We start from the raw sequence: 26,363 nt of genomic DNA, 5'->3' as shown, positions 1-26,363 counted from the left end.
CAGTCAGGGGAGAGGAAAGTCACCGCGGGGGGCGTGTCTGAGGATGCCCTGACTGCCCCAGGATGTTAGTCCCGGCTGGGCACGGGAGGGAGGACGACGACGACAGAGACAGAGTTCCCCCTCCCCTGCCTGGAGCAGCCAGCAATGGGTCAGATCAACCCTAGAAACTTTCCCTGGCTGTAGGAAGCTCTGTACTGCGGGCGGAGAGTTGGACGGAGGGGCTGGGTGCAGGGGGTGAGGCACAGCGATGTGTGTGTGTGTGCGTGCAGATGCATGGGAGTTGCGTGGACAGGAAGCACTCCCCCTACAGTGACCCTTCCCCCCCCCCCTTCCTGGTCCCATTACTCCTCAGCTACTGTACGGGGAGCTGCTCCCCCTGTCCGCCCAACCCCTGTGCATCTGGACCCCCCTGCACCAAAATCCCTCCTGCCGAGCCTCACCCCACTCTCCCCGTGCATCAGGAGCCCCCTGCACCCAGAACCCCCCCCACCGAGTCCCCCCGAACCTCCTTCCTGCTGAGCCTTACCCCCTGCATCGGGAGCTCCTCACAACCGGACCCCCACCCCACTGAGCCCCAAACAGCTGCACCCTGACCGCCACCACACCAAGCCCCACCCCCCCAGCACCCATACCCCCTGTTGAGCCCTAACTTCCTTCACCTGGACTCCCCTGTTGAGTCCTATTCCCCCTGCACCCAGAACCCTCCAACAACCCCCTTTGCATCCAGATCCCTCCTGGAACCCCCACCGAGCTGCCCGCACCAAATTGTACCACACAGAACCCTGGTACTCTTGAGGGAATTCTGCACCAAAATTTAAAAATTCTGCGCCAAAAAAATAAAAATTTTAAAATTCTGCATATTTTTTTTGGCAAAATAACACAGTAACACAATAGCAATATAATCTCACAATTTTCAATTATTTTGGTAAATCATTTCCAAATACTTGTCAGCAAATAATTGAAAATAGTGTGATTATGTTGTTTTAACAAAATATGCAGAATTTTGCAGAATTTTTAATTTTTTGGCACAGAATTCCCTTACGACTAGTATTCTTATTTGTGTTAGAAGTTCTCATGATAACTGTTCTGCATTATTTTGAGAATTTGTTTTCCAGATCTATTGTCAAGAGGGATATAGCAATTTACCCATCTGCCTGTGTCACTGGGTAGCTTGCCCTTTAAATGTAGTGGCACATAGGGGTCAGCCCACTCTGCCAGATGGCATGGCCTTTTAAGATTTTGAATGGTCCTATATATAGAATATAAGGACTGTCCTAAAAGATATTGATAGAGAGGAAGTGGTTCCAGGAGTAAGTAGTGCTTGCAAGGAAATTCCATCACTGTGTCTTTAAGGGCGGGGAGTCTTGGAGAGAGGGTGGGGCCAGGCTCTCCTACCATCCATCCAATTGGGGATGAGCTGGGAGATGCAGACCAGCATAAATGCTCTCTCCTCCCTCATAGCTGGGCGGACATCAGCAAGAGAAGGCTGGTCTGCTGAGACTTCTCAGCATGGGGACTAATTAGGGGGGAAAGGGGCCAGCTGAGGGAGAATCTGACTAGGGTCCGACAGTTGTCTAACTTATAGCTTAGCTCCAAGGAGGAAAACTGGGGACTCCTGCGTAAGGAGGGAGAGAGAGAGAGGCTGAAAGGTAACCCATCAGGGACTGTGAACAGGGAGTACCATTCATTAATTTTGGGACTTTTGTTTGGACTGGTTACCTCAAGAGAGATTGAATTTAGAGTGATCCAGCCAGAGGGCTGAGCCACATGAACCTCAGGAGATACAGAAACTCCTGGGGAGGAGAAACTGAGGCAGGGAGTGCCTGCAGTGCCACAAGGGGGTCCTGAAGGACGGTATTGCCCTGTGACAGTCTGAGAGCTTAGATTTCCCTATATCAAAGGGGCACGTTTTTGTTAAGACAAAAACAGGATCAGCTATCCAAATGGGGGCTGCAGCAATGTTTTGCCCCCTTCTACTAAAACCCAAGCTAATTATTTATTTTATTTGGATTTATGCAACAATTAAAATAAAGCACTCAGGTGCTGTAGCAATTAAGTAAAATCACAGTCCCATAAAGAGGACCACACAATAGCATAAAAATAAGTGTATTCAGGAAACAGCCCAGCCAGCAAATAAATTAAAGCAGCAAATCTCCTCTGCCCTCTCTACCTTCCCTCCCCCCCCCCCTCCCCCCCCCCCCCCCGGGCGCAAAAAAACCCCTCCTGAAACAAAACAAGCCTTTTCATTTTTCCCAGGGTTACCTATCCCATAACCTTCCCCACAAATCTTCTTAGATAGATGGCATTTGTGGCATGCCTGAAGGGCTGACAGATTATAAATCTTTAAGACAGAGTTTGGGAGCAAGTTCCAGGCTTTTGGGTCCCTGATGGCAGCACACCTCTCTCTTTTATAATGAAGGGCATCCAGCTTGAATGCCTCACCCTTTCTCCTCAGAGACCACATCTGTGGGAGTATTGTTTGATGGGAGAGGTGGGTGTCCCTCTTATAGAAGACTTCACGGGCATTCATGTATGCTTCCTTCCTCTATCTCCCTGTCTGCCTGTTCCATTCTTTTGAGATGAAGAGGGATTGAAAAACATTGAGGAAAATCCTTGAGCAGGTTTTGTATCAATCTTTTATTGGCTCGTAAGAATAGGAAGGGCAGGAAGAGCAGAAGGATTGGCATGGCATAATCCCAGCATATTGGTCTTGATTTGCTGTCAATCCAACAGCTGAGTTTTAAGTGGGGAGGTCACTTAATACATTGAAATATTTTCAGTACTATTTTCCTTTTATTAATTGTCTACTTGAAAAATCTACAGTTTTTATTCATTTTTACCCCCATTATTTTTTGGACTACATTTTGGTGAAACCGCATTGGCAAAACTGATTTTCTTCATTTAAGAGGAGCTACAATGCAGTTAATTAAAAAGATTCCAGAATTTAGAGGAAAAATGGAGGAATATGAAATATTTTTTCTGTTTTCAGCAGTTATTTTAAAATGTCAATAATATACATAATACATGTGATAAAATTTAATTGTTTTATAAAATATACTTTTATATCTGACAGCGTCAGTTTAAGTAGTAGCATATTGTTACAGAACATAATTTTATAAGCATTGGACTTCACAGGTCTGTAAGGCCCCTGCAAACATATGAATGTGCTTATAGATAAACATGTGAGTAATCCCATTGGTTTCAAGTGTGTGTGCTAGATCAGAGCTTAAACTGTCTGTGAAGTCTGCTGTAGCAGAAAGAGCAGGTAAAATTGGAACATTTTTCAAAGTAGGTCCTATAATAACAGTTAATACTGAGTTTATCAATGATCGCAGAGCAATAGAATGGCTCTTTTTTGCTTGCTCTGTTAAAATATGCTGGCTATTTAGAGTGACAGCATGCTTTCCTCCTCGGTTTTTATAGTTAGAGAGCTAATCACTATTTATTTGAGATTATTCCGTTATAACACATTATTATAACACTGTTTTCGGTCACCTAAAACTTTCTGAAAATTTCATTTGTTGGGCTGCCATTTTCCTGCTGGTCTCTTTCCAGTGGTGTTATTTTGGGGCAAGTTTGAGCAAAATTGTACTGAGCTGTATCAAATGGGGTGTGGAAATGAACTTTTCCTAGTTTTTAAAAAATTCTTGCAACTTTAAAAAAAAATCTACTATGGTCATCAAAATTATTGAAAGTAGAAAGCTGAATTTGGCAGGGAGATCTTCTCAAGGGATACACTAAGTGAGGAAGGGCTCTGTAAAATGAACGAGTTAGGAGGGGTCCAAGGTGGGGTTTTTTTTTTTGTTTTTGTTTTTTTATCATCTCCACGTTACAGAATATTGGGAGAGGTTGTCTTGTGGCCAGTTAGCATACAAAAGTGATATAAAAGCCTGCTAAGTACTGTACCATGACATTATATCAAAGAATTAGAAAGCAAGGCTAAGGGAATAGAATGGAAAATAACTAAACAATTAAAGAGTTACTTTAATACTTCTGTACTGACATTTTATATGTAACTGGACAGGGATACAGTTTTATTAGTCCAGTCTTATTTTTAGCTGTGATGTGCAGTAGCAGACAGGTTATGTGATTACTCAGGGATAAGCTTTTATACATCTTGACAATCATACATTCTTGCTTTATTTCCACAAAGATCATACAGCATTCCACTTATCCTTTAAAATATGATCATCCATGGTGCTGTGCCAAAGATGATTTGGTTACTTTACCTCCTTCCCAACAGATGGAGAAAGTAAACACTGACATTTAAAGTGACTCCACTCTGAATAGGAAAGCTGTAAGCTGGTTTTCCATCAATTGCTTTTGTCTCCAGCAGGTGGAAATATCTCTTGACAACTGATGATACACAAGTTTAGAACAGGCGGTTGTTGCAAATGTAAAACCAAAATCCTGTCGGTGTAGATTTATAGAAGTTAGCACTATTTTTACCTGAAATATTTGAATTTTCTGCATTACAAATTTATTTTATGTTTTGTTTTGTAGTTAATAAAACATCTTTAGTGGGTAGTGTGAGAACAAATTTTACTTTTTTTTTAAATAGATCCTTACAATAAATGAGGATGGATCACTTGGTCTGAAAACCCCCAAATCTCATGTTTGTGAGCATTGCAATGCTGCCTTTAGAACCAACTACCATTTACAGAGACATGTCTTCATTCATACAGGTACTGCTTAACTTCACTTGTCTTTTCTACTATATAAAGATCTGTTTACTCACAGTAAAAATGTTTTCAGCTCTATGCGAATTTCAGTTCTAAGAGTGTAGGTTACTTGGCATCTAAGCTTAGTGATTCCATGCACCAAAGTGTCAAAAGAATACCAGAAAAAATATCAACATATGTTCATTAAACTGAGGATATAACTGTTTACAAGGTTTCTTTTCTTTCTTTATCAGAAAGTAATGGGTTGACTTGTAGCCTAAGTGCCAAAATTGACCCCTTTGTAAAATGTGCTCTAGATGCTTATCTGCCTGATGAGGTACCTCTGGTTCGGAGAAATGAAAAAGGTACTTACCATTATAATAGCTTGCCGGAACCCAAAATGCAGACTTATGCCAGCATCATGATTGATTTTGTTCTTGAGGAAATTACAGCCATTTCAGCTTCAACTCCTCCATGTTTTTGTTAATGTGACTCATGGGGAGAATTTTGAAGTCCATATAGTTAGTAGGGATAAATTTTTTGGTATTAGACTATTTTGGAATTCGCTCAGATGCTGGTTTCTTATAGACAACTATTTTATTCCTCAAAGTAATCATCAGAAACAACAGTTTGTAGTTATTAACTTATGGATGTGGAATTATATTGTTCAAGGTGAAAAACCATTTCAGTGCAGTCAATGCGACATGCGTTTCATACAGAAGTACCTGCTACAGAGACATGAGAAGATTCATACTGGTGAGTATAGTGCCTTGAGTATCTTTATTGGCGTGCTTAAAGAACTGTTTCCCAAATCAGGTCAGGTTTCCAATAATAAGTGTGCAGCTTAATATCCTGTTGGAGTTTGTTTTGATTTTAACATATATGATACAAAACATTTAGAAGTGATTTTAGTTCTGTGCTTTAGCCTTGCTTCTCTTTTCTTTGGCTGCAAAGTGAGTGTAAACTGTAGTGAGCAAATGTGGGAATTAAGTATTCTTCTTAAAATAGTCCCACTTTGGCAAATCATAAAGTTTATTTAACAACCCATGATTTTTTTCAATCTTCTCTTTTGTCATATAAAACTGACTTTTTCACTGGGGTCTTCATAGCTTAGAAGATTGCTTATTTCTTATTGAATTAAAGGAAAACTATCAGGACTGTAATGGCCAAAATGCCTAACCCTCGAGGTATTAGCATCAGCATTACTTTTCACTCTATTTTAAAAGTTTTAATGCAGAATTATTCTAATATATTTAAAAATATTTTATATGAATATATATATATAATAGGTCAAATAAGGCCCAAATTTTAAAACAAATGAGAGTTAGTTTATGCGCATTTGTTTATTTTTGTCTTATTGCAATGTGCAAAACCACATTCTCTAACAGGTTTGGCTTTATTGGGTTTTTGGCATTTTGGTGCATGGCCTTTCAATCCCTCTGTAAATATTTTGTGATATGGTCCTTTTGGACTGGATGCCAATTTCTCAGCCTCTTTTACAGAAAAGCAGAGCTGGTGAATGTGCACAGTGTTTCTTGGCTGTAGCATTTAAATGGATATGAATGCTACTAATGTGAAGGTGTGTGTATGAAAGTTGAGAAAGTTAAAAATTCTGCAAAATGAATTTTTGAGCAGTGTACAGAGAGTTACATGCACAAGTACCCTGTTGTTAATGGGATGTCAGTGTCTTATGTTGCCATGAATCCAGACTTAGTAGGTTTCCTTTGGCCAGTCAGCCACAGAAAAGTCCCGCATTCTTTTTCTGTCCAATGGCTTTGCTCTATTCCTAGTTTTTCCTCTGGCTCTGAATTGGTGAACTTCACTCTGGAGAAACTGCTGCCTTCACTCTCTGTAGATATTATTCTTGTCAAGAATGGATCACCTTCCCCCCCCCCCCCCAAGAGAGAAAGCTGCTATGTTGCTTTTAGTGTTGGTTTGTTTGTTTATGCCAACTCTTGCATAGGTGTGTTAGTCTTTTGTGTATAAGAGAAAAAAACTGCAGTCTTAACAAATTAACCTTACTGTTTGCTGAACTTTTGGAAAAATATTTTCCCCCTCTCCTCAGCCTCCTACTGACTTGCATAGTTTGGTAATTTTCTCTTGGAACTGGAATAGAGGATTCTAACACCATTAGAACACTGGTGTTTCCCAGATGACAGTTAAATGAGTGCTTAGGACAATCTCCACTGGGGTAATTCTCTGCTTTACTGAGCATGTAGTCAGTAGGGCTGCCTTGCAATCTTAATAAGTCCCAGTGAGCTGCGATTATTATATTTATACGGCTTATTTGAAAAAAAGGAAAGAACTTTTTTGGTTGTCTTAAAAAGTTTTCCAAAGTTCATTTAGTAAATAAATAGAAAATGTAGTGATGGAACCTCTGGACCTGTGTTATACAGGAGGCCAGACTAGATGATCACAGTGGTCCTTTCTGGCTTTATAATCTGTGGATTTTGGTGTCCTGCCCCAATTTTAGCTTGGCTCCTTACAGTCTACATACCTAAAAATCCTTCTGTATTTTAATTTAGATATGGTATTCTTTACCACTGGTCCTAAATTGTTGTCTAGTGTTGCGGTATGCTATTCAACAGTTGCATACTGGGATCTTCCAAATAATGTACATTTTAAGATTGCCTTCTAGGGCTGGAAGGTGAATACTGTCTCCATGATTTTACTCTGGAAAAAAAAAAAGTATTTTCCTTGGACTTCAACTTCAGTACTGCCATAGATTCTTTATAGTCTGTAAAGGGTGAGAATTCATGGGAAGTATTTCTGCCTAGCTCTCCCTTTCTCTTTTGTAAACAGTTTTGGTTTTCTTCATTTCCCAACCCTCAAATGCAGTAGGTCTGATTTGTCTTTATTGCTAGTGAAATGATCCTATATTGTTTTTCAACTTTGGTACAGTGTTCAAAAGATTAAATAGTAACAGAATTTTTTTTGCCTTTTTAAGATTTTTATCCATTCTCCAACTACCTGTATTAAGATTGCTGAAGACAACACTAACACAGTCAGTAGTCCCATTAATATCTTTGTAAAAGCAGGGAACTTAGAGGTGCTCCAACCAGTAGCAGTAGGTAGGGTTTCTGTTCTTGGAACTATTGCCTCAAATTAAATACTGTTCAAAGAAGGTAGGAAGTCATCAATCAACAGCCCTTATTCTGTGTAGGCAATTAACAAGTTGCATTAATACAAAAAATCATGTTACCTAGAAACAGCCACACTCGGGAAGAAGGTGATAACCATAAAGATCAGCTGCTAGTTGTAATTTTTATTATTTTGCTTGTTGCTAATGATACTGAGAATCAACATTCAGTTTGTGGGAGGAGGGAAAATCATAAGTAGACTACTACTTTGGTGTTCTTAGGTCACTGGCTCCTGAAGGGAACAACACCACAGGCTTTCTTCAAATCTCTTCTGCTTTGTTTTCACTGATGGAGATTTCTGCACCAACTCGCTACCTCTGCATTCTTGCCTCACGTCCTAATTCTTTAATCCAGCTCACTTCACATTTTGAGAAGACATTTCCCTAGTTTAAGAGAAGATTGTGTCTTAATGATCTTATCAATTCACATAATGTGTCCTGGTTCAAAAGTTGGATAGAATTTTTCAAAAAATAGATAAAGCAGTCTTGGGACTAACAAGACATCTGCCAAACATAATTGCTCTATCACTCTGCTTTGATGTTGCTTGCCTTTTCTACTCCTTTGTCTAAATTTTGTGTTTAGATTGTAAGCTCTTCCTAGGCGTTTGCTTGCATAACTGTTAAGCGTCCTGTTCACTACTCTTTGTAGCTGCACTTCATAAATACATTTTAGAATTAATATTAACAGACCTCCAGTACAGACACGTCCAAAACATCTGAGATGATTTTTCTTTTATACGATTTAGATCAATAACCTGCATAATATATTGTACATTCCATTTAAGTTATTTCTTTCCTGCTATATGCAGTCTTTTCCCACTCATTAACCCAGTTAAGGAAAATATGTCCTCACTCTTTCCCTAGTTTAAAGAAGATTGTGTCTTAATGATCTTTCAACTCACATAATGTGCCCTGGTTCAGAAGTTGGTTAGAATTTTACAAAAACGTCTACCTTCAGATTGCAGCTCTGTAAAATGGTTTACAGTAGGCATCAGATCATCTTAAGAATAGAAGAATTTTCTGATACATTTTTAATACTTTTCTAACGTACTCATCCTTACAGAGATTTAAACCAGAGTTAACCGTGGTATTAACTTCACAGACTCACCTTCACAAGGCATTTCTTAATCTTATCTGGAAGAACATTATGCCACTCTGCTGAATAATATCATCTTCCTAGATGTAGCAGCTCATTTGGGAACAGTTTCTTCAAATCAAGATTCCTGCTCTTTCCAGTCAAGATCTAGACAGAAATAATGTTTAGATTTGAAGGAATACTTAGTGTATACTCGCAAAGGCCCCAAATTCTCTCTTATGATCTGACCCATTCACACTTTTCAAATGTTGTAAAGGGGACAGATAACTGGCAGTGTAACCTACCAGCATATTTCCCCATCTCACCCCGCCGAGGGCCTGCCCAGTTAGAGTAAAGCAGTGTAAGGGCTCTACAACAGTCCATTTATGGAGCCCCTGGGGCATGCTTAGGGGTGAGAAGTGTGTGAACAGAGCACTCTATGCTCCAGCCTTTACGGGCTGGCAGAATGACTTCTACAGGGATGTTAAAGCTAAAATAAGTTTGAGCTTTCTCTAGTGTTGTTCCCATTTGGGCTGCAGAGGCCCAAAATGTGGGAGGCAAAGCCACCTTTGCGCCAACCCCAGAGTTAGGTTTTAGAGGGGGACTTAAATGACAGTAGGGAGGGCATTTGGTAGACAAGAAGCAGGAAGTTGTTCCAAAAGTAGGGACAATGTGATAGCACAAAATTGGGAATGGTAGGAAACAGGAAAAGGAAACAGCAAGGAAAAAGATTGAAAGCAGGATAGGGAATTATGGGAGTGACATGGAGTTTAAAACTAGAGCAGAAATATAGATGGGACAAAATTTTTAGGGCTTTGAAGGCAAAGGTGAAGTTTTTGAACTTGATTCAAGAAGCAGGTAGAAGGTTAGTATACAATAGTATGGTAAAAGTGGTATAAACACCTAGATAAATAAGTTTGAAAGTACTGATCTGATTACAGTGAAAGTGGAGAGAAATCAAGAGATCATTTTAATAATGGCTAAACTGAGTAGACTGGAGTTGGAGAGGTACAAAGCTAGAAGGCCAGAGAGGAGAAACGTATGATATTCAGTACAAGATATGACCATGTTATGAGCAAGTGGGTAGTGAAGAAAACCAGATTTTGGTGATGGTATTAAAAAGGAAGTAACAAAGGTTAGCAAGAGACTAGATGTGGAAGGAGGAAGAGAGAACTCAAAGATGATACTGAGCTTGTGAGCCTGGGGGGAAGGAGCAGCAAAGAGCGCTCAGGATGGAGCGCTCAGTTTTTGAGAGAATAAATTTGAGATGGCATCAGGCCATCCAAGAGGAGGTATCTGAGAAGCACTGGAGATGCAAGACTCAGTAGCTGGCGTTGGAAGTTATCTGCATAAAGGTGAGAGATGAAACCGTGGTAGCTGATGGGGTCACCAAGAGAGACAATAAGATGATCTAAAAAGGTCTTTTCTTTTCTAGTTTCTATGAATCAAATTTCCATGGTTTTATTGTAGGAGTGTCTAATTATATAATTGAAGAAGAAGAATACTCAAAAAATTAAAATGTAAGCTTCAATAGTAGGCTACTTATAGTAGATGTAGAATCTGTTCACTACATGGATATTGGAAGGAAGGTTACATAGAATGTATACAGTTTTTTTTAATTCTGCATCATCTGTTTGGAATTCTAAGTAATAATGACGTAAAACTGCAGTACTATACAATTTTAGTGTCTTATTTGAGGCTTTAGCCATGCCACCCTCATTTACATTAGTACTGGGATGTGGTTAAATTCCTCTATATTGAGTGGAAAATATACCTCTGAATATCAATAAATTCATAACTTGGTAATAATGAAAACAGATAACACAGTGTCACATAACCTCAGATAGAAAGGGTGGAACAATCTAAACCTTACTTCTAGAAACAAAGGAAGGATGCCAGTATTGTCTGCAATAAAAAACATTGTGTTGTTTTCCAGGACCAAAACCACTTTGGCAGATGCTGTCAGCAGAATCCCTGTTTTCTATCTCATTCAATCACAAGATTGCATAATAAATATTCAGAAAAAAGAACAATCAGTCACATCAACAATAAATAAGTTTGACATTGGAGAACAAAACGATAACCACATTCCAAATGCAGAGGCTTAGATATGGTTATTGAGAAGTGGTAGGACTGCTATAATATTTATGTCTAGATACTGTAATTCCTATTTCCTGAAGAGATTTACATCTATACAGAATCCACTCTGTATTATAATACCCAATTGGCCAAGATGATACTGGTTTAATTTATTTATTTTTTTTAATTTAATTTTGCCCCAGTCTCTCTTCATTATGAAAGATGGAACTTTTTTCCTGGACAAATACCAGGATCTCAGTAATTTTTTCCTTTTAAAAAAATAGTTTATATGGGAATATGTGTAATTAATTAGGTATCAGGGGGTAGCCGTGTTAGTCTGTATCCACAAAAACAACAAGGAGTCCGGTGGCACCTTAAAGACTAACAAATTTATTTAAGGTGCCACCAGACTCCTTGTTTTTGTAATTAATTAATTAATTAATTCATAAAGAGTTATGTGCCATAGCTTTGCAGATTGTTTTGCAGTTATTAAAAAGACAAGATTTCTGCCTTTTATTCTACAGTCTTGAAGCCTTAATATTACATCTATAATGCAAGAGATGTCCTGCTCTTCAGGTGAATTCCATTGAATAACAGTGAGTTCCTGTAAAAGAGAGACACTCTGCCAGACAGGTAGATTTTTGTTAGGCTTCATCAGACAAACATAGACAATGAAGATAGCAAAAGACAAAAGTTACAACAAAGAGAGATAATCAGGGTTATTTTATAGTGTGAATGGATCTTTGTAAATTTTGTTTATTTTTAAATAAGAACAAATTAGGCGAAACGTATAGGTAGCACTGGAGTGGAAGTAGCATTCAGAATGTGTTGTCTGAACAAATGAATAATGTGACAAAGGGAAAGACTTCCATTTCCATTTGCCAGAATGACTTTAACTACAGAGATTTGTTGTTTTTATATTTAATTACAAAAAGAAAAGGTCAAGTGAACATGCCTTTTACTTATTATTGGAACTATTCTAGAAATCAAACCAAAATGCTTAAATTGTTTAGGGCCATTATTTCAGCTTTTCATACAGATATGGAGAGAAAGAAGAGGGAGAACTACAGAAAATTACACAAATATTTTAAACATTTTTAACCACTGACATCTTGAAAATTTAAATTTCTTTTTTAGAAAATGGAGTAAAATGGTGCAAGGAAGGTGAAAGAATGTAGGCCTTGTCATCAGTACAGTCTTCTCATTGTCCTAAATATGTATTTTTGGCAACAATTCATCTTGAAATATATTTTTCTATCCATGCAATCTTTGGTAACACTTTGATGGATTTACAATACATATCTGCACGTAGGGAACAGAGATGGTAATAGAAACTGGTTACTTAAAATTTCCCCTTTTTTAATTAGAATTTATTGGTATAATATTCCCTTTTTGCTTTCCTTCATGGTATTCTTGACATATTAGTGAGTACTAGGGAAAATTGAGACTTATATGAACGAACACAGATTGCCTTTTCAACAGGAGCATATTAAATCCTCTTCACTGTTACTTCCAGTAGAGGCTAGTAATATTTGCCAAGGTTACCGTATGGAATAACCCTATGTTTTTCTGTTTTTATTTTGTTTAAACTATATTTTAATATAATGACTGTTTTTAGGTGAAAAACCATTTCGCTGTGATGAATGTGGTATGAGGTTCATACAGAAGTATCATATGGAAAGGCACAAGAGAACTCATAGTGGGGAGAAGCCTTACCAGTGTGAATATTGTTTGCAGGTAAGATGGTTAATTGAAATAATTCACATCGTTTTAAAAACTGAAATAACAAACCTGATTCTAAAGTAATACACATAAGAATTTCTCTAAATTTTGAAGTCTCACAAGCCTACAAATCAATGTAGAAAAAATTATACTGATGCAAACTGAATGTATGTTGTAGGGCAGCCTTCAGTTGAAGTGGCCTGAACTGTGTGTGAATTAATGAGTAAATTACTTACAATCAAAGATGGCTTTTCTTATTTATATATTTTTCTCTAACTTAAAATATCCTCTACAGTACTTTTCCAGGACTGACCGTGTGCTGAAACATAAACGTATGTGCCATGAGAGCCGTGACAAGAAACCTAATAGAAGTGCCACCAAAGTTGGCCTTTTGACATCTGAGGAAGATCCTGGCTTCTCTACACCGATGAAAGACAGCTCCTTGCCAAAGAAGAAAAGGCAGAAAACAGAGAAAGCAAAGTCTGTGGACAAGGAAATTGGAGATAAATCAGAACAGAAGAAGGATAAAAATGACTACTTGCCTTTGTACTCTGCCAGTGCTAAAGTAAAGGATGAATATATGGTGGCAGAATATGCTGTTGAGATGCCACATTCTTCTGTCAGTGGGTCACATTTAGAAGATGCAAATTCTGGAGAAATACACCCACCTAAACTGGTTCTCAAAAAAGTTACTAGTAAGAGAAGTCTAAAACAGCCACTTGAGCAAAGTCAGACCATTTCACCTTTATCTACATATGAAGAGAACAAGGTTTCAAAGTATGCCTTTGATCTTGTGGATAAACAAGGTTTATTGGACGCAGATGGTAATGCTGACATTGACCAAGTTGATACTTTACAGGAAGGACCCAGTAAACCTGTACACAGCAGCACTAATTATGATGACGCAATGCAGTTTTTAAAGAAAAAGAGGTATCTGCAAGCGGCTAGTAATAATAGTAGAGAATATGCCCTGAATGTAGGTACTATAGCATCTCAACCTTCAGTAACACAGGCAGCTGTAGCAAGTGTCATTGATGAAAGTACCACAGCATCCATATTAGATTCACAGGCACTGAATGTGGAAATTAAAAGTAACCATGACAAAAATGTCATCCCAGATGAGGTGCTTCAAACCCTACTAGATCATTATTCCCACAAGGCTAATGGACAACATGAAATATCTTTCAATGTGACGGATACTGAGGTGACCTCCAGTATATCAATCAATTCTTCTGAAGTATCTGAGGTCACCCAGTCTGAAACTGTTGGAACAAGCTCTCAAGCTTCCTCATCAGATAAAGCCAGTATGTTACAAGAATATTCAAAGTTTCTACAACAAGCGTTGGACAGAACTAGCCAAAATGATGCCTATTTGAACAACCCAAGCCTTAATTTTGTGACTGATAACCAGACTCTTACAAGCCAGCCATCATTCTCTTCCATAGACAAACAGGTCTATGCTTCTATACCTGTCAATAGCTTTCGATCGGGAATGAACTCTCCATTAAGAACAACTCCAGACAAGTCTCATTTTGGACTAATGGTTGCTGATTCCCAGCACTCTTTTCCCTTTTCAGGTGATGAGGCAAATCATTCTTCCTCCTCCTCTACACAGGACTTCTTGGATCAAGTGACTTCTCAGAAGAAAGCAGAGGCACAGCCTGTCCATCAGGCTTATCAAATGAGCTCCTTTGAGCAGCCATTCAGAGCTCAATACCATGGAGCAAGAGCTGGAATATCACCTCAGTTTAGCACTGCCAACGGACAGGTGAACCTGCGAGGGCCAGGGACAAGTGCTGAATTCCCTGAATTTCCCTTGGTGAATGTAAATGATAATAGAGCTGGGATGACTTCTTCACCTGATGCCACAACGGGCCAGACTTTTGGCTAAGAAAATCTTTGTAAATAATATTGGCACTTTAGAACAGATCTGTCAAGAGTGGTGTTGCTCTGTATAAGATGGAGTGCTGTACAGCTTTTAAGAACGTTGTGTTATAACAAAAGTAAGCTGATATAGCAAGATCAATAACTTCATTTTTGGTTAGTCCACCAGTCATTGAGCTGCCTTACATGTTGTCTCCCCATAAAAGGCAGTTTATTACTCATCTGTTCGAGACCAGAAACTTGCTCTTTTACATACACTTAAATTTAAAACAAAACAAAAAACCCCAGGTAAGGTTTCCTCCCATAATAGCTTCCTATTTGGTTCATTGTACGTTCTTGGGAGAACAGTAATTGTCATATTGTCATTTTCTAAGCTTGTCAGTGTAGTCATTGCTCTTCAGTAGGGAACCTAAATATAGTAAACAGAATAAACTAAAAGTTTAAATGTCAAGCGATTATGGCTAAACCACATTGGTGTATTCTATAGAAATACCCTTTCTTCCCTCTTTCTTAAAATGAAGTATTTGCCATATGCCCTTTATTTTTGCTTTGCATTACACTGAGCTGTGTTTTGGAGGAAAAAAGTAATAATAAATTCTGACAGACTAACTCCATTATTTAAAAGTCTAATTAATTTAAAATACTTTAAAAACTTTTTTAGCAAAATACATGTCTGCTAATGCATTTACTTCAGTCCTGAAGTGTGTTGCATATTTCTTTGTACAGTTGAACCTAGACATAATTTTTTATGATTCTTTCACATGCAGATATCAAGATTTTGAAGTTTTAGTTAAAATACTCTGTAGATTACATTCCCGATTACATAAAGCTTACACAAATTGTGTATTCCAAGATTTTAAAGCTTAATTGTACTTTACCCTGCATATTCACAGTGATTAACAAAGAGCACTTAGATTCTATCTGATATTTTTTGATTTCTCAAAGAATAAAAACTATTTTAGATTTTTAGGTCTGATATGGCTGCATCATTATCATCTCATACAACACTGATTAATATTTTTAATATAAAATGAGATTGGAATTTCTTAGCTTCTGTAAAAACTGGTTTAATTTTCTCGATCTAGAACTTGGACAATTCAGATAATTAAACATACTAAAGCATCCCAATAAGCTGAAGAAGTGGGCCTTCTAATTGCATATCTTTTTAGCGATTTCTTAATGAACAATGTTCATTACAATTTTACCAACCAAAACTGTTGACTAATGCTAGTGAACAGAATTTTTTTTCAGTATAGATGAATGATCAGAAGCTTTTGTTGCATTTCACAGTATAAATAAACTGCAAACTTTATCCCTGTACCATGAATATGTTTTTTTAATAGTACTTTGGCTTGAAGTATACAGTAAGGTACGATAAATAGTTCTGTGTGCATTTTTAAGGTGGTGAAATTGGAATAACATAAATGTGTTGTATAGTTTAAGTTAACAATTTTAAATTTTTGAACTTTATGTTCATTCTTTTGCACCTTTCCCTAGAGGATACACGGTCAGGTAGTTTAAGGCAGTTTAAACCTAATATTGTAGGTTGATTAACCATTAAGTGGGGATACAGATAAGGATGCATACATCCCTTTACAGCACTGTAAACATCTGACATCTCTCAAATGAAACCATCAGCTCGGAGAGGAGGTTGAGCCCCATCGTACTGAAGAACACCCTCCCCCGCCAGCAGACTCGAGAAGTGGGAGAGTGCAACTTACCCATTCCCAAAATACTGACCACATATTATTGTTTTGCATCATCGTAGCTGCAGTAACTCCCTTGGGCCCATTTTAGGAAGAAAGTTCATCTGGAATCCATAGACTGCACCTCAAGTGGTCAGGGAGATCGTTTACATGAGCTTCCTGCATAACTCATTTGTATACAGTAAGACCAGATTCTTATTGCCCTGTGATGGCCTTAACTATTCTTAGGATTCATTGGCCCAATGTGCAGCTGTTTTATGATGCTGCAAGGGGTTATATACCCTACCACTTTCTTACAGTAACAGGTCTGAAGATTTGGCCCTGAGTTAAGTAGAAAAATAAACATCAAGAGAGAAAAGCGAAATCATTGTACAATATTAGTGACACATAAGGAAACATCTTTAAAAGAATATTTTTAACCTGGTTGTGTCCCTTGAATTTTTTCTACATTATTGTTTTAGTCTCCTGTCCTACTTGCATAGACATACACACGTGTATGGCACCTAACTCACAACAAGAAACAGCCTATCATGAAGCAGATATCTCATTTCCATTAAATATTACTTCCGTCACATCCTAGCTTTCACTGTCCCCTTAGATCTACATCGGCATCTTTGGTTTAATATCCCACCATTGCAAATATATGTCCATTTAGTTACCATTGTTTTAAGAAAATTCCCTTGGGGCTAGATTATTACAGCACTTAGTTGGACACACAGGGAAATAAGAGGGAGTAAGGCCTACTCGGTCCTTGCCAGATTGATGACTGGCTATGTTGGAGAGGGCAGGGGCTACTCTGCTGATACTCTGTTGTGAGAAAGTGGCTGGGGGTGGGGGGGGAGAAAACCTTGGCTCCACTCTCTCTGCACACTAGCCAGAATAGTTAACTTTGTGTATAGTGGTGAGTAAGGTGTTTCACACAAAGGGTGAAATAACTTGCTTCTCCCCAGAGGAGGAATTGTGGTTCTCTGAGTCACAGTTCATTCTCTGGTGTGTTCCTGGGGTATTATAGCTGTGCTCTGTGACGTAGAGATGTAAAGTCCCTACTCTGTCCCATGGTGATTATTTTGTAGATTTACTTTATACATATAGATAGAGACAGTACTAGTAGTTAATCCGTGGAAACTTAGGCTTTTTCTACCTGGAGAAATTTACCAGCAGAATTCTTCCAATATGATTTTGTTGCTGTAGTTATACCAGTATTGTTCTGCCAGTAAATTTCCCTCTCTAAATAAGCCTGTATTTTTAACAAGTTCATCATTTAAAAAAATATTTTTCCCTTCAACATGTTTTATTGTTTTACATCCTAACACACACACACACACATGTACGTGCTTCCCCCCTTTTGATCTGGCAGATGTTTATTCTCATCTGGGCCCCCTATGTATTTGAAAGAACTAAAAATGAAAATGACTTTTTCTTCGCTACATTGTTCATGTACCAGCATTATTAAGCCATTGGGAATAGCATTTATATCCCAGCAAGCCAACAGTAGAAGCTCTTACATTATTTTAGAAGTTGTGAAAGGTGTGGATGTGTGCACGTGTAAGGTGGAATCTTTTATGGTTGTTTTTTCTGTGACAGAGTAAGGATAAATGAAAAACATATATTTAGAAAATTTAGGGCATTTACTCCCAGACTATAATAATTTTAAATAGATAGTATTTTGGGCCTAAATTACTTGACAGTGTCCCTTTGAGCACTAGTCCTTTGTTATGTTTTACCACAATTATAACTAATAATGAAGGAGTTGGCTTGCAATTATAACTAATAATGAAGGAATTGGCTTGCAATGGTATATTAGTAAGCATCTACATTTTCTTGTACTGGTTTGAGAGTGAGTTAATCATAAATGATAAAGTTTGAAGAGGAGGATAGAATTGTGTACTACTATACACTGGTCTTATAAACAGTAATATGAAGAATTTAAATCAGACTTTAAAATGAAATTTTTCATGGTCCTGTGTGTTTCCTGGTGTTGCCTATGGGAAAATTATGGTGCAAGAAGAAAATACAACAACCCCTAAAATACTCATGGTTGTTTAACATTTTTATTACTTTTTATATTTATATTGTAGGTTGTCAATGTTTTGGAGAAAGGGAGCAGTTCAGTGATAAAGGGGAAATACAATTAAAATCTTTCTAATTCACTGATTGCTAATTAAAGCACCCCCTAATTCTTACACATACAATCTGCTTTCTCCCGACTCTGCAAAGTATTAATAGTAAAGTACTGTAGTGAAGTCTCACTTTAATAAGTCTGTTACTTCAACCAAGTATACTACAGAACATTTATTAGTATTCTCTGAAGTAGTATAATGGAAACTAACTACAGTTGTCGCAATAAATGAACGAAGTACATTTTGTGATGTGATAGTCTTGCCTTTGTTTGCTTGCTTACTTGCTACTTCTCAAAATTCAGTCATTTGTAATGGTTTTCCAAGTCATTACCGTGCATTAATGGGGTTCTACTGTGGCTTTTTCAAAAATGTTTGGTTTTTCCCTCTGAAAATCTGGATATAAACAATATATTCTGTGCTTGTTTTGATTATTTTTAAGTTAGCCTCATGTGCAGCAAAAAGTTGAAAATGACCCAAATAATCTACTTTGAATTTTGCAGTATTGCATTATTCTGTGTATGTAAATTTGCAAACTGAATTTTCTTGTTAGTTTTTTTTTTTTTTAAATTAACTTCATTACAAATTGCAGGGAAATTCCTAATATTCCTGGAATACATTTGGAAACTTTAGCAGGGAGACATATGCTTGTGCTATGGTTACTTGAGCTGGTACCAATACACATGAGGACTTTCAAATTATGTGGTTAATACTGAGGCAAAATAATAATTTTATGCTTTATTAGTGTTAAAAGTTCTACTAAATGGAAGCCTTGTAATTTTGAAAGTTCATTCATTTTATGTTGGTGCATGTTTATGTTAAGCATGTAACACATTAAACTAGAATTCACTTTTTCAAAGAACTTGTATTAAGAAAGTATTACTGTTAATGAAAAACACCTTTAAGTTTAAATTTGAACTTTTGTTCAGTTTTAAATTGCTTTAAGTCAGGGAAATAAATTTTATAGTTGCTTTTGTTATACTCTGCATATAAAAACCTTATGTTTCCTTTTAAAAACTATTTCTTTTCTTAGGATACACAAATTGAGGCGAGCAAACATTTCTAAGAGTTGTTTCTTGCTTTCCTTAATCCAATGGATGGAAAGGTAAAATTGTGTAAACGACATTATTTTATTTTTTTATGCAATATCTTGCTGTAAATATGATTTATCAAATAAGGATGTACCTATGATTGAATCTTTGATCTGCACAGTTAGAGTTTATATATAAATATAAATGTGTCTTGACAATCAAGGACTTATGTCAGTCTTCCTTTATGATGTTTATTATTGTTATGCATTCCATTTGTTTGAATTGAGTACCAGTGTGGAAATCTGTATTGTCTGTAAAGTATGTAATGTTTTTATAGCTTGTTTTAAAAAAAAACCCACAAAAATGCTGTAAATATATACAAACTGATCACAGTACTGCTTTATGTTAGAAGGCATATGATGTTGTACTGTATGTAAGCAATAATACATGACAGTGCTAACTTTACAAGTAGCATAAGGATAGTTCCAAAAATAGTTTTGGAGTTAAATAGCCTTGTTTGAGTTAATCAATATTCTTAATCATTTTTTATAAATAAATTCAACTGTCCTCCTGTTGGAGTATATAACATTGTTTACACAGCACAATTTCAGTCACAGAGGAGACAGGCTTTAGATTTATGACTTCGTCTGTACACGCTTTCAGTAAGAAATGAATGGCTTTACTGCACTTCTGCGAGATGAGGAAGACTGCAAAAGTTTAGTTTTAAAGGAAGAGAGATACTTTTCTGCTTCTGTGCTGATTCCTGACAATTCTTGTATTTTAATTCAGAGTCCTTAAGTCCTGATACTGACCTGATGTGACTTGGGGCTCCAATGTAAAGGAATAGTTCTCTTCATAATTCATATACAGTTAAATAGTGACTCTACAAGTTGTACGTTCATTTTAGTGCTTATTTTTTAAGTATGAGTTATCCTCAACTGATGAAATGGGTTTATTCAGTTATTAAGGTGTCAAACTTACTATAGTTTGAACTGACTAGGTATTGGATGGTAGAGTGTGGCATAGCTATTTGAACACAGTCATCACTGCTTTAGAAAAAACACAGATTTATAAATGTAAATGACCTACATTTTATAAGAGAAATGTTTTTAAATGCTAGTCAGTTATATAATATGTGCTTTGAAGGATTTGCTAGTCCACTTCTGTCACTTTTAGTACACTGGTATCTTTTATATGTAATGTATGCTTTTTATTATTGTAGCAAAACCGTTTCAGTAGAAGGAATTTTGCAACAGTATGGAGGGAATTTTCATTGTCAGAAATGAATTATACTGGATTTTGTCTGTGTACTCTTGTCTTTATTTTAATGCTGTCTGGAAGGGAACTTCGTATCCAAATAAAGCAGGTGACCTTTTATTTCAAAGGCATACTATGTAGTGCTAAATTGAGTCTGGAAATATGATGATTTTGAATACATATATGTGTGTGTATATATATATGTATATATATATATATATATGTATGTGTATATATATATATGTATAGTGGAACACTGTTACAGTGCATTTTCTGATATAGTGTTATTTTCCTCAAGTCCATATGCCTTCTTTGTATTTCAACTAATAAAAAAAGACCAACACCCTATAGTTAAGTTTTTGGCAGGATAATAGGTTTATTTCAGTGGTAATACAGTATTCTTTTAACCTATACCATCCGTTCTGTCCATTTTACTGTTTGAGTAAAAATAAAAAAAAAATCAAAACTCAAGTTCCATCTGTAAAAAAATGTATATAAATAATAGATGGTTTTATATAAACCTGAAAAGTATGAATTTGTATATTCCTTATGTTTCTGATAGAAATTAGGAGATGAGTCTTAGTTCCTGTGAAATCAGGGATTTCATGACAAAGGGGTGTGTGCGTGTGAGAGTGTATGTGAGAGAGAGAGAGAGAGTTGTCAAAACAAGTATAAAAGGGTTATTTCATTTCAAAGCAGTCTCTAAGCATTTGAATTTAATAATCCATTCAGAAAGGTGAAAAATATTTTGCAGGGAGGTTATTTAACCAGAATTGTTTCGTTCTTAGTGTTTGATCTTGCTCCCATTCAAGTTAATGGGAGTTTTGTTTACTTGAGTGGGAATTTAAAAAAAGAAATGTGCATTGTGTTACTCTAAAATCAAAAGAATAAAACTACTTGATTAGCAGGCTTGGCCAAATGAATTTTTTCATTAACAATACATTTTAAAAGATCGTTTTTCTGCCTTTATTTCTCTTTTAAAAACAATTTTTAAATACTTTGGAAGTTGCTATTCCTATTCATTTGACTGTGATTGTAAATTAAATTTTGCTTGACAAAATATGGCATGAACGATTGGATTGTTGTGCCTGTATAATACAGTGGAAGATGGGTTTTATGCATAGTCATAGTGAATGATATTGTATTCTTAGAATTGATTTATTCATTAAGTGGCTTAATGGGTTTCATTGCTTCTGACATTACTGTTTTCTTATGGTTAACTTAGCCATTTTGGGATTATAATACCCTTTTATGTATTGTGATACTAAAGGAAATTACGTTATTTGCTTTCATTTTTAATTAATCTATTAGTTTGATAATTTATATTTGCAAATGATGCATTTTAAATGTGGTCACTGGCTGTTTGAAAAATAAAAGTATAGAATACTGTTTTATGAATTAAACTGTTTAGCGGTATTTTTCATGTTAGTTGATTTAAGACAAAATTTGATCTCTTAACATGGCAGCAAAGGGTAGGTCTATACTTACCTCCGGGTCCGGCGGTAAGCAATCGATCTTCTGGGATCGATTTATCGCGTCTTGTCTAGATGCGATAAATCGATCCCGGAAGTGCTCGCCGTCGACGCCGGTACTCCTGCTCCGCGAGAGGAGTACGCGGAGTCGACGGGGGAGCCTGCCTGCCGCGTCTGGACCCGCGGTAAGTTCGAACTAAGGTACTTCGACTTCAGCTACATTATTCACGTAGCTGAAGTTGCGTATCTTAGTTCGAAGTGGGGGGTTAGTGTGGACCAGGCCAAAGGTATGTAGAAATATATCAAGTATGCCAGAAATGATGTGGATAATTTTAACAAGGGAAATATTTAAATATTTGGTTCTGGGGTACAGCACATTTTCATAGGGCTTATTTCCAGTTTTCCCCTCTTATAGATTTGGAATATTATTACCCCACTTGATACTAATTTTAATTCAGAAATTGTGAGTTGATTGCATGACTATAGAGTAGGCTCACAAAAGATAAGTGAGACAAATTCGTATGCACACAAATGGCCCTTTGCACCACCACGGCACTGTACAGAGGCCATAGTCTAAATGAGAATCAGGCCTTAGTACGTTTAACTGCACATGCCAGAAATGTGAATTTTAATATTGCTGTGAATATATTGGATGAAAAATGCACCGTGTGTAATATATAATTTAATAGAGCATATTCTTCCTGCATTGAAGCAGAATCCATAAGAAGAATTGCAAATCATAGCATTGCGCATTTATAAAAAAGAATAAATCTTGTGATCAAAAATAAAAGCAAGACCTAGTGACATTATTTTACTGAAATGTTTTAGTATTGATGATTTAGGTATATAATTAAGACCATTTCCAGTAACAAAATCATTTTGAGAAATGTGTAGATCTGTTGATTGGAAATCTGTTTGACTTTGCATACGAAGTAGACTGGATAGCTATATTGCAGTATATGTAAAGATGACACACAAAGTCATGTAAACTCTGAGTTAAAGCTAGTATGACTCTCCTTACTCCACTCCTTTTTAGTCTGTGTACTGCTATGCACATTGCTTTCAGTCAGTGCACCATTACATGGTTGTTCAAGCAACGAGAAACACGCATCCCATAAATACGGGTTGAGTACACTATACATATAAATATAGTGCATCACTTCTGTTATGATTTTACTGAAATGTACACATATAGCATTGAAAAGAAAACAATGTATAAAGAGCCACACAAGATATGTAAACATGATTGCAGTCATAATTTTAAAAATGTGTAAAACGAATCTTAGATTGTGGGCGTACTTTGAAATATGACTGAGAAAGTTGCACCTCCTTATTCAGCAGATCTGTTTTCTGTATTCAATTTTCTTACTTTAGTGATACTTATTTTTAGTTATTTTTTTAGTTATTGGAAACAAGGCAACATTTAAATCTGAACTTGGTAGCCTAAGACTGTTGGCTTTCATGCTTTAAATGTAACATTGTCTAATGGTGTAGATCTGTGATCTTGAAAATAGGGACATTTGTCAATAATTTGATGTAATATATATTTATCTACCCCAGTTTTCTTTTAAAAGTAGCAATTGTTGCAAACCAAGCTGGAATACAAATATCCCCTAATTCTTCACTGAGCTAATATTATTGCAAAGAGAATAACACATTAAGCTATCTTTAATATTTGCTACGGTTATCATACAGAGAAGTGTAATCATCTTGCTCTTAATATGACTTCCTTAACAGCCTGTCCTATCAGAATTGGTGCTCCTTGTGTTTAGAGGGTTACAATCCCTGTCCCTTTAACTTGGAATTTTCCTTTTACTTCATGTGATAAACCATACTGAAGCTCTACTCAGTGATCTACTCACATAAGTGGAGGCTGGTTATTACCAAAGTCTGGAAAAGACTTAATACTGATCTCATCCATCACCCTCACTAAGCCAATGGAGGATTGTTTCCTACAGTAACTAGTGTGATGTTTTGTCTAATCTGTTTCTCAAGACATGGAGTTAAACAAGTGCAAGTCTTTCATTGGGAACCAACAATTTTTTGAGAGGGACTGAAAATGGAACAGGTACGTGTTTTCCTTTCAGAAGTTGGTGAAGCCAGCAACACTGGTCTTTCAGGTAAGTGGCCTCTTCCTGTATGCCTCCTTTCTACTTCCACTGCAGGGCTCTCCTTCAAGTTCACATGCTCTATCACAGCATCCAACCCATGCTTTAAATTATTAAACCTGTCAGATGTGTGCATTTGAAACCCACTTCTGTTGATCATTGGCAGGAATTAAATATGATGGTTTGGTAAGATGTCACATGGTAAATCCAGTCTTGAGAATTCTACTCATCCACTTGCCCGGTTTGAGCACAATTTTTTGACAGGCAAGTAAAATGTAATACTTTAAAATTATAATTGTGGTAAAGACCAGGTGAGTGTAGGTTTTGTCCCTGTGCTGGTGAATTTTCATGATAGTTTTGCAAAGGTGTTAATCCTGTTCTGTTCCTTTAGCAGCTTTACTCCAAAAAGCAGAATTCTTCCACTCATTATGACTACTGGCATAGTGGCTCTCCCTGGCTGACAGAGGAACATACCTGTCAGCTAAGGAATCAAAAAGGGGACATATGAAATACCTGAAAATTGGATTGCCATCAACTCCCCCCCTTCCTATGATAGTTGAGTTATATTTAGTATTTTAATACCTAGCTCTTATGTAGCATTTTTCATTGGTGATTTCAAACAACTTTACAAAGAAGGTCAGTTTTACTATTCCACTTTATAGATGGCGAAACCAAGACGCTGAGCTGGGAATAGAACCCACGTCTCCCAAGTTGCTGAGGATCTTGGGTGGCTGGGACTGCTTTTGGGGTCATTATGAAGGTTTGGGCACTTTAATTAAAAAAATCCACAACCATATTTTATATGTTCCTCAGCTGCAGCTATATACCAGCATCATTGTATCCTGGAACTGCATTAACTCATTTTCTGAGCCGCTTGTTAGGGGAAATTTGAAAGATACAAGTAACTCTAGGTAGGGAGTTGTGTGCTAAAGCCAGAGAGCCTTTTTGTCAGGGGTTTAACATGGGCAGGTCAGGGATACATGTTATAAAGAGATAGGAAAGTTGTCAAAGTTCTTGTTGTTACTGAGTGGTTGGTGGTTTCAAAAGGACTTCTTCAGGAGGCAGGCTACAATTATGACTACAGGGAGCGGGGCTGGGCCCTTCATTTACTCTATCAAGGTTTGGGCCAGGAGGAAGGAAACTTGAGAGTGTGGTGACAGGGAGTGCTCTGGAAGCTCTGGGCCTTGAGCAATCGTATGCTGTGAGCTAATCCTGCATTCCTTCCCTACAGTGATGTTTAGAACAGACAGACTCTTTCAGCCTATGGCAAAGGTGGTTATGATGTCACTTTCTCTGGTAAATGAAAAGGCAGGTGAAAGTTTCGATTGCTCAGGCTGTGATTGCCTCAAATTTGAGGGTGGTTGTTTCTTTTTAAATACAACACTAAGGATAGTGGGGAGCAGGCAGAGTGGTTTTTCCTCTGTTAGAGCCTTTCCAAGCAATTTGATTTCTTTAAAAAAAAAAAATGTTCATCTGTGTATCTAATCTCCAACCACATGGTACCTTGTCCATCATTGTTATCCTTACATGAACAAGAGCAGCTCTGTGGAATATCTTAGTAAAGAATTTGATGGTAGCTAATAATTGACATTTATGTGAACATTTCCCAGTGAACATTTATCAATGCTAATTTTCTGACACTAGATTGTCTTCTTCATAATTTAGCAGTGCAACACACACACACACACCCTATTGACAGTGGACCATCGCCCACCCAGCTAGCACCCAGGTACAAGCTTCTGTGAATGCAGAAGCTGAGGTCCTTGTGATTATGGGTCAGGAACTCCTGGCTGAAGAGTGGGTGGTTCTTGGCCTAGGGAGGGAGCAGAGTGGAACAGCCTAGTCAGTCCCACTGCTGCCTCCGCTCAGCACCTCAAACTTCTTCCAGCTCTGCATGGCTTTGATGAGAGCCAGGCCCCGCAAGCATGCTGACTAGCACCCCTCCCCCAGCTTAACCTGTACCTGCTTGTGGGACTGCAGGGATCATTCCTCTCCACTGAGCAGCTTAGCACCCAGCATCCTCGCTCTCAATCCCTTCTCTGCACTATCTACACCACTCCCCTATAATCATGCACCCTGGCACTCAAATATAATATGCAATAATCCACAATA

The 26,363-nt window shown here is 37.2% G+C and overlaps 1 protein-coding gene across 2 annotated transcripts in view; it reads left to right on the top strand.

The window, feature by feature from the left end:
• ZNF148 (zinc finger protein 148) overlaps positions 1 to 15,880 on the top strand; it is a 44,652-nt gene extending 28,772 nt beyond the window's left edge. The window contains exons 4-7 of one of the 2 annotated variants that reach the window (XM_005279830.3): positions 4,562 to 4,685; positions 5,334 to 5,417; positions 12,573 to 12,691; positions 12,972 to 15,880. In XM_005279830.3, coding sequence (XP_005279887.1) covers positions 4,562 to 4,685; positions 5,334 to 5,417; positions 12,573 to 12,691; positions 12,972 to 14,567 — 1,923 coding nt within the window. In that variant the 3' untranslated portion in view covers positions 14,568 to 15,880. The remainder of the gene's footprint in view (positions 1 to 4,561; positions 4,686 to 5,333; positions 5,418 to 12,572; positions 12,692 to 12,971) is intronic. The other variant, XM_024104820.3, reaches the window with a different exon arrangement.
• Positions 15,881 to 26,363: the final 10,483 nt, after the last annotated feature.

Source organism: Chrysemys picta, chromosome 11 (genome assembly GCF_011386835.1).
Source record: "Chrysemys picta bellii isolate R12L10 chromosome 11, ASM1138683v2, whole genome shotgun sequence".
NCBI classification, from domain to species: Eukaryota; Metazoa; Chordata; order Testudines; family Emydidae; genus Chrysemys; species Chrysemys picta.
Note: the sequence above shows the minus strand (reverse complement) of the source record. Positions and strands in the feature narration are given on the sequence as shown.